The sequence below is a fragment of the Phaethon lepturus genome, unplaced genomic scaffold (assembly GCF_000687285.1).
Source record: "Phaethon lepturus isolate BGI_N335 unplaced genomic scaffold, ASM68728v1 scaffold5375, whole genome shotgun sequence".
NCBI lineage: Eukaryota > Metazoa > Chordata > Aves > Phaethontiformes > Phaethontidae > Phaethon > Phaethon lepturus.
The window spans coordinates 24,310-32,674 of record NW_010542607.1 but is presented as its reverse complement, the minus strand read 5'-3'; the positions used below and the strand labels follow the sequence as shown (position 1 = coordinate 32,674).

At 48.2% G+C, this 8,365-nt stretch overlaps 1 protein-coding gene across 2 annotated transcripts; it reads left to right on the top strand.

The window, feature by feature from the left end:
* Positions 1 to 464: 464 nt before the first annotated feature.
* Positions 465 to 7,803, top strand: PDE6H (phosphodiesterase 6H, cGMP-specific, cone, gamma). Of its 2 annotated transcripts, none has more exons than XM_010288076.1 (4): positions 465 to 522; positions 5,001 to 5,190; positions 6,289 to 6,329; positions 7,258 to 7,803. In XM_010288076.1, exons 2-4 carry the CDS (start codon positions 5,051 to 5,053, stop codon positions 7,332 to 7,334), a joined length of 258 nt encoding a protein of 85 aa, XP_010286378.1. In that variant the 5' UTR covers positions 465 to 522; positions 5,001 to 5,050; the 3' UTR covers positions 7,335 to 7,803. The 2 variants fall into 2 exon arrangements, with proteins under 2 accessions (XP_010286378.1, XP_010286379.1); XM_010288077.1 differs by lacking the exon at positions 465 to 522 and adding an exon at positions 1,948 to 2,156 and having other exon boundaries at positions 7,258 to 7,612.
* Positions 7,804 to 8,365: the final 562 nt, after the last annotated feature.

The window sequence follows — 8,365 nt, the reverse complement described above, 5'->3', positions numbered from 1 at the left end:
TGTCAGGTGCGTCTTGACCCCTGTGGCACAGCTTAGAAGTTTGCTGGAAGCCTCTCCATGTGTTCACCAGCACAGGGGAGGGACCGGGGGTGATTAGGACCAACTCCTCCCTTCCCTGTATGTGCAGGCGTGTGTGTGTGTGTGTGTGTGCGCGCGTTCACAAGCAGTGGCAATGCCCAAAGGGCAGGTGATTTCCTTATTCCTTTTTGCTTCTCCAGACATCACCCCACAGGAGCTCCAGAGAAGTCACAACCTCTTCTTGCAAGAAGGGTCACGTCACCCCTCAGGAGCGTGTCAAGGCTCTGCTGCTCCCCCAGGCCTCGCTGGAGCTGTGCCTGCGGAGCGCAGGGGTCACAGCGCTCCCCACACGTCCCCCCCGCCCTGCGGGGGCCCGCCCACCATCGGCACCCTGATGTCACCTGGTGGCAGGGTATATCTGGAGGAGAAAGGACACCTCGAGACCCTTTCTACGCAGGCTGGAGGACGGGAGTTGAATGATTTGCAAGAAGAGCCCTTGGCACTGTAAGTATTTCCCAGGAGCTCAAAGCAATAGCGAGGGTGGCAGGGGGATGAACGAGGAACTGGCTGCAAAACCCAGAGGAGGGAAAAGTCCTGACGGAATCCCATGAGGGAAAAATTCGGATGTTTGTGCTTGGAGAATGTGAACAGACTTAGTAGCTCGGAGAGGGAATTGTGGTTCTTGGGTGGTTGTTTTCTTTTTCCTCTAACATTAGGGCAAGTGCTGCAGCAGAGGTTTGTCTCTAAGCTCCCCGGCTGTGTGAGCAGCTCTGCCCTCCGCGGGGCCGCTTGGTTTCTCACGCCGGGCACCGCTTGGTCGGGGCTCCCTGGCACCCTCTTGGCTTGTGTCCTCAGCTGGCCAAGCCGGCATGTGAGCAGCGCCGGGGGCCTCCGGAGGAGCGGTCGGGACAGGCATGTAGTCGTTCCTGCTCCGGTGCCGAGCCGTACATGCAGGACACGTTGGTGGGGAGTTTATATCGTGTGATGCTGTACCTCCGGTGTTACTGAATCCCTTCTTTCAACTGGGATAGTCTTTGCAATGATCCCCATCCAGGAAGCAGTTGTGGGAATATAGTTCTACTTGAAAAGAGTTTCTGCCTTTTAGAGTGCATCGTCTTTCATTTGTTGGTGGTCTTAAAACTGCTGCTAGAACACAGGGTGTGAGATCCTGTGTAAAACACAGGATTAGGAAGGGCTGAACCTGTGTGGACTTTTTCTATTGCTGTGATTAGCCAGCTCAAGCAACTGAGACTGGTGCTGTGAGACTCCTCACAGGCATCTTACACTGGATACAATATTCCCTGACAAAAGCCTGGCTGCAAGGATAATGCTAGTGGCTCTCATGAGGTCAAAAGCTGAGCATGCAATAACTCCACCAAAAGGAATGTAAAAACAAGGGTATTTCCTCCTGGATGATGTCTTCTGCCAGCTTATCACTGCATGGAGGGCCACAGTCTATGGGGGTTCTGTGTCTGACACCCCTGAGGCACCATGAAGACAAGTGCACACGGAGAAGTCTGTACTTTTGATGGTTTCAGACAGGGGAAGGTGAGATCCTACACTGAACCTGTCTGAAGAGGTCAAGTGAGGCACCTGCATTATCTGTCAGGGAAATTTTCCATAGAGACCCAGAGATTAAGGAGGGGGCAGATTAAAGAGTCAGCCTTTGTTAGTAGTATTCAAGCCTCTTTAAGTTCAAAGAAAACTAAAAGAAAGATGATTAAACTGGTCAGCAAACCAGAGGTGAGATATCTGACACAACTGAGCTAAGCCCATTACCGCGTATTAGGTATAATTAGCGTTTGGACGCAAGCAAAGCTCTTACCCAGAGGATTAAACCCTGGACTGAGCAGAAATGCTGTCAGGGACAATTAGGAAACACCCTATCAGAGGAGGGGGCAGAGGAAGTGCGTGGAAGAACATCTTGTTCCTCAACAGCCTTTGCATCCACAGCCATCAGCTCTCGCCCAGCAGCTGCATCCCAGTGCCGGCGGCAGCAGAAGAGCTCTGGCAGCCTGGGAAGCACTGGGGTGAGGCAGCACAGCACTTGCAGAGAGCTAGAGAAGGAAACCCAGTCGCACCGAACGTTTGTCAAGCTATCTGTTTGGTGTGGTACCAAGGACGATCCAAGTACCCAGGTATGGGGAGGCGAAATGCTGGGAAATTCCTCTGGGAAGCTGCCGTGGGTGTTTCTTTTGCATCTGTGATCGTGGGTCTGCCTGCCCACCCATATCTGGCTGTGTGCAGGGGCAGCTGGTTCTCGAGGCGTGGGGACCTGGGCAGCTCTCTTGCTGTGGGGCAGGACCCTCTCCAGCATGAATGGAGACATCTTTTCTTGCATGTGATAGCAGGTGAGTCCCACCAACAAACTGGTGGGAGGACAACTTGATTCCTCCTGCAAGACAGAGGCTGTTCGCTGACATTAAGGTTGCTTTCCATCCTCTGCCCTTTCTTTTGATGATGTGTGAGTGAATAGGTAGAGAGAGGTTGGTAAAGAAGAGGTTAGAATTTGTCCCTTTTAGTTTCATTGAGTGCCCTTTCTTGAATTAAAGCAGGTGAGAAAGAAGATGAATGGTGATTTGGGCAGATTCTTTTTCCTACCAAATCCCAGGTATCAAGTAGCTGGCAGGTGGATATAAATACTTCAGATTGGGGGAAAGGGAAACTCCAAGGACTGAGTCTTCCCATTAGCTATTTCTCTACTGAGTGAAGGACAGGGACAAGGCATGGACTCAAGGAACTAAGAGGAGTTGACCCTCAGATATGTTTTTGTGGTTAAGGTACTGTGCTGGGAACTCACTTGGAGACAGAGCTCAGATGCCTCTTACACGTTTTGGATGTCAAAACAAAGGGTTGGAAATCTGTTAGCTGGTTTGTTTCTTCTGTTGTACTTCTGGGGGTAACCTGTGAGAGGGGTGCCAAGTATCTCTGCATGTCAGATGAATTGAAGGTGCTTAGAAGTGGATGTGTATCTCTCACAGTTCAAGAGGGGTACCTAGCATTGAGACAGACACCCTACTGATGAGAACTGCTCCTGAGTTGGAGGCATGATACTATATTTCGAGGCATTATCAGATATGCCATTGAGCAGTTTTCCAATGCAAAGCATTTTGCTGTGGGGTAGTACCATCTGAATTCCTCACTGGTCCTGAGTAACAGTAAGGCACCAAATTCTCTCTCTGGTTTGGAGCCAAACTGCCTTCACCTCTCAGTTTGGCCCTAAAAATTGAGAGTCAAAAAATTTTTTCATTCCTCCCAGCTGTGCCAGATCATACGGATCACTGCACTTCCATTTCCATTCTGTAAAAGACGCAGGTGACAGTGTTTGCCTGTCCTGCCACCGCACTGTGAGGATAAAGCTGTAAATACGGGGTTAGTGTTCAGGTGCTTCAGAGATGGCAGCCGAATAAGTAACTTCTACAATGTGAGCTGATCCCTGTGTTTGTAGGCACAGTGTGTGCTTAGGAAGCGTTGTGTTACAGGCGGGGGAACAGCATCTGTGCGTATTTCAGCTGCAGACACAACCATCTGCTGCTCCATTTGGGGCTGCTGGAACCCGTCCAGTCTTCTGCTCGGGATATTACAGCTGAGACAGCAGCCCGACCGCAAGCGACAGAAGAAATTGCATGCCTCTAGGTGCTACCATTAGGATCCATCCTACTGCCAGCACAGATGGAAAGATGTCAGGGGTGCAGTATTCCCAGATTGCCACAGATACAGAAACACAGCTCTTTGCCTTGCACTGATGTGCAAGGGACACAGGAGGATTGCTTGGATGGTCTTTCTCCTTGCATCTCAGAGGGCTTTGCTTTCCAGCAATTTCTCTGGCTATTTCAGGACTGTCGAAGACATGAGCTGTCTTCAGACTAAGAAATTAAATACCCATCTTTGATGGCATTTATAATCCTGAGATTAAAAGTCCAGAGTGTCATTGGAGGTGATGTTGGGGATTAGGCCAGAGCACTATGGTGACATAATGGGATTAGTCTTTAGCACCAAATCTTGAATTCCATTAGCCTGGCTGCACATGGATGAACACCTGGAGACAGGAGTTATGTAATAGTCATGGGTAAGAATGTGATTTCAAGGAGGGGAGAAAAAGTTGGCAGTTATTTATGTTCCATAAATGCACTTGGTCAGATCATTCTAGCATACTAATTAGCACAAAATTTGATTAAGGGTTGGAAGCCCCCCCCTGGGAACTGGTGAGAGCTATTGCTGTCCTCTCTGGGAAGGAAGCAAAGGGCTCTGAGTGCAGAAGTTCTGCCATCTGAGCCAGGAGAGGTGTCTCCCGCACAAGAATTGGTCCCTGATAACTATTTAGCCCCTGTGAAACAGAGCTTGGTTCATGTGCAGTGTGGTGCAGAGGAGGTCAATGCGTGTAATAGAATACTCAAAAATACCAAAATGGAGATATATCCTGGGGAAAGTTACAGGCTTTGCTTTCCTAAATCCTGAGAAATTAACTTCTGTCTAAAATACAGTCTCCAATGCTTTGCCTTAGCCTTCTTTACAATCTTTTAAAGATACTGTGCTATTTCCCTTAAGGTTGATATTGACAAACATGAGGCCCTAATTGCAGCTGCACCCAGACTAAGGGCCTGCCTAGCACAGCATCCCACTTCCATCAGTGCCCAAAAGGTACTGCTTAGGCACAAGTATAAGAACAGGTGAAGTATATCATGATGATTCCCAAGGATAGGATATTTCTTTGAGCCCTAAGTGTGTCTTTGTGGCTCCTAGCAGTCATATCCTGAATCAGTCCTTAGCTCAAATATCCCTTGTTTGACATCCTAATTCAAGCATGCCAGATGAAAGGCGGTGCTATCCTGCTTACTTTGTATGCATTCCAATCTTTATTTATCTTTAACATCTTTATGTTTAATCCCGTCATAATTATACTTTCCATAATTCTGTCACCTGACTACTGTTACCTAGAAATGATAATCAGTGTTGCATCAGTCCTTGCCGTTATCTTGCAGACAGAGGGATCTGAGAGAGGCGTGCGCCTGCCACATACAGCAGCCCAGCCATGAGTGAGAAACCAGCCACGACCCTCAACACTGGAGATACTCCAAGTGGTCCCACTACACCACGCAAGGGGCCTCCCAAGTTCAAGCAAAGACAGACAAGGCAGTTCAAGAGCAAGCCTCCTAAAAAAGGAGTAAAAGGGTAAGGTCATTTTGGAAAGGATAGAAACCATGCCAAAAGAAACCAAGGACAATTGTATGAAGTTCAACAAGGCCAAGTGCCGGGTCCTGCACTTGGGTCACAACAATCCCATGCAATGCTACAGGCTTGGGGAGGAGTGGCTGGAGAGCTGCCCCGTAGAAAAGGACCTGGGGGTGCTGGTTGACAGCCGGCTGAACATGAGCCAGCAGTGTGCCCAGGTGGCCAAGAAGGCCAACAGCGTCCTGGCCTGTATCAGAAATAGCGTGGCCAGCAGGAGTAGGGAGGTGATCGTGCCCCTGTACTCGGCACTGTAAAGGCCACACCTTGAATACTGTGTTCGGTTTGGGGCCCCTCACTACAAGACGTTGAGGTGGTGGAGCGCGTCCAAAGAAGGGCAACAAAGCTGGTGAAGGATCTAGAGAATGAGTGCTATGAGGAGCGTTTGAGGGAACTGGGCTTGTTTAGTCTGGAGAAAAGGAAGCTGAGGGGAGACCTTATTGCTCTCTACAACTACCTGAAAGGAGGTTGTAGCAGAGTTGGGTGTGGGTCTCTTTTCCCAAGTAGCAAGTGATAGGACAAGAGGAAATGGCCTCAAGTTGCGCCAAGGGAGGTTTAGATTGGATATTGGGAAATATTTCTTCACTGAAAGGGTTACCAAGCACTGGAACAGGTTGCCCAGGGCAGGGCTTGAGTCACCATCCCTGGAGGTATTTAGAAGACGTGTAGATGTGACGCTTAGGGACACAGTTGAGGGGTGGATTTGATAGTGTTACCTTTAGGGTTGGACTCGATGATCTTAAAAGTCTTTCCTAACCTAAACGATTCTATGATTCTGTGATTCTATGATTCTATGATTCTATGATAGTTGGGTGGCTCTCCACTGCTAAGCTGGGCTCTTGTGGTACCATCTTCCCTTGGGCAAGGAGTCAGGATGCTTCCCCTGCCCCCTAGTGCCATCAGCTCTGTTGCCTGGAGCTGCTTCTTCTCATCTGCTACCCACCCACACTTCTCCTTCCGCAGCTGGGGATGCAGGGAAGCTCCCCTTTCCTGGGTGCTGCTGGCCCAAACTCACCCCTCGCCTGTTCTTTTCTACTCTAGGTTTGGAGATGACATCCCAGGCATGGAGGGACTGGGCACAGGTAAGCGCTGCAGGATCTTGTTGTCACACCTTGCTTTAACACAAGTGCAGTCATGCTTCAGTGTGGGAGAGGACTCTCTGGGGTGGCCTCTCTGTCTCCCTGGCCTTTCTGCAGCTCTCAGGGTCACCAGAGAAGCCTAATACTCCCTCCACAGGCTGCCACTGTCGTGCTTATGCTTACGTATACTACAAGACAGAAAAGCTATTTAGGCATGCTTCAATTTTGCAATACTTTCCTTTGGCTGCAAATGTGCTTGTTTGTCTTTGTTTTCTGCTAATATGCTGGCTAAGAATTTCAGCAGAATGAGGTTCTCAAAGAAATGCCAAATGCTAAGCTATTAATACCAAAAATCACAGGAACTAAATCCCAGCTGGTTAAGTATTTGTGTTATCACCAGAATCCTAATTTTAAGAATTTTATACACCCGTCTGGAACTGAGAAACACACACTTGGATGAGGTCTAGGCAGTCAGAACTTCTTAGGTATCAATAACAACTGCCCCTACCAATAAGTTACAGATCCTGAATGTTGTAGGCCAAATTATTCAACATCTGATTTAAGATGGTACATGTCTTCAAGAAGGTCACAGTTTGGCTACAGGCAGTTTATAAGAACAGGAAAAAACACATAACCAGAACAAATTTTCACACCAGTCTATACAGTCACTGAAGAGCCTATAGGAAATGCTGGTTTGCGTTTGCTCACAGAGAAAGATAACACAGGAGAAAATACACCAATCTTGTTCAGTCTGGTAGGTAGTACCAGATTTGAAGAGCTCATCTGCTCATTTAACTTTCAAGTGGAGTCTCATTCTTCTTGCTCTTCCCACCTCTAATATTTCCTGAGTAAATTAACCTTTCTATTAATATAAAAGAAACCCAAGAACTGCTGTGACCAGAACCCATTTCTCATTCTCTCTCTTTTGCAGATATCACAGTGATTTGCCCATGGGAAGCTTTCAGCCATCTGGAACTGCACGAGCTGGCCCAGTTTGGGATCATCTAAGGTGCCAGCACCTCTACTGCTGTCACCTGGTGACTCCACAGATCCCAGCATGGTCTTCATCACATTCAACACTTATTTTTGGCCCTTACATCCACCTGCTCATGGGCAGGGTGGTTTTGTAAGAGCTAATTATAAGAAAGTCCTTTGCAAATTAATTTGGCAAAGAAGTTATTCAGGACCCTGAACAGAACTCATGTTCCATGTGATGAAACTATTGAAAAATGTCTTAATGCCTCCCTGCACCATATCCTGTCTTCTCCCACTGTCACAGATCTTCATGTGTATGGAGATAATGGGAGGCTGTATTTGAACTTTTCCCCGGGTTAGCTGAGATACTGTGTGCATGGCTGTGCATGTACGTCCAGACCTAATTAAACCAAGACCATTCTTTGTTCTTCATTCCCTCCCTGACAGCTTTCTATATTTTGTGGGTATGTCCCCATGTTATCTAGGGCCACCAATTAGTTGCTGAGAACAGGATCAGAGTCACCAGTCCAGACATTAGGCTATTTTTGCGTAGAAGGAGACCCTTCTCCAGGGGTTCACCATAAGGAATCTGCTGCTAAGATTTACCTCATCAACAAGACTTGCAAATGTAAAAAACCTTGCAAATGTTGTCTCTGCTGCACTGCCCACCAACTATGAGCCATGAGGCTCCGGCTGTTCTAATAACGTTAAATGAAAACGCCTGTGTCTGAGATCAATAGCTAAGTGAATTAATCCTACTATTGATTCCTGTTGTGGTCCCGAGTGGTCCCAGTTCCAAAGCAGCAGCACTCCAAGTGATATTGCGTTTCCTCTCTTTCGGTGGGAGGCCCCTGCGTGACACCTGCACTGTCCGCAGGCCCGTACGCGTTTACATGAGGCATTCGCTCCCCAGGACGTGTCTGCTGCTGGTTAAGACCACAGAGAATCATTACGATCTGTCACCAGGCAGTGCCCGTAGTCCCGCCTCATCCAGCAGAAGATGGTAGTGCACCAGTTGCTCCCTCTCCCTTGTATTTAGCACGGGGCAAGTACCCCGTCACGTA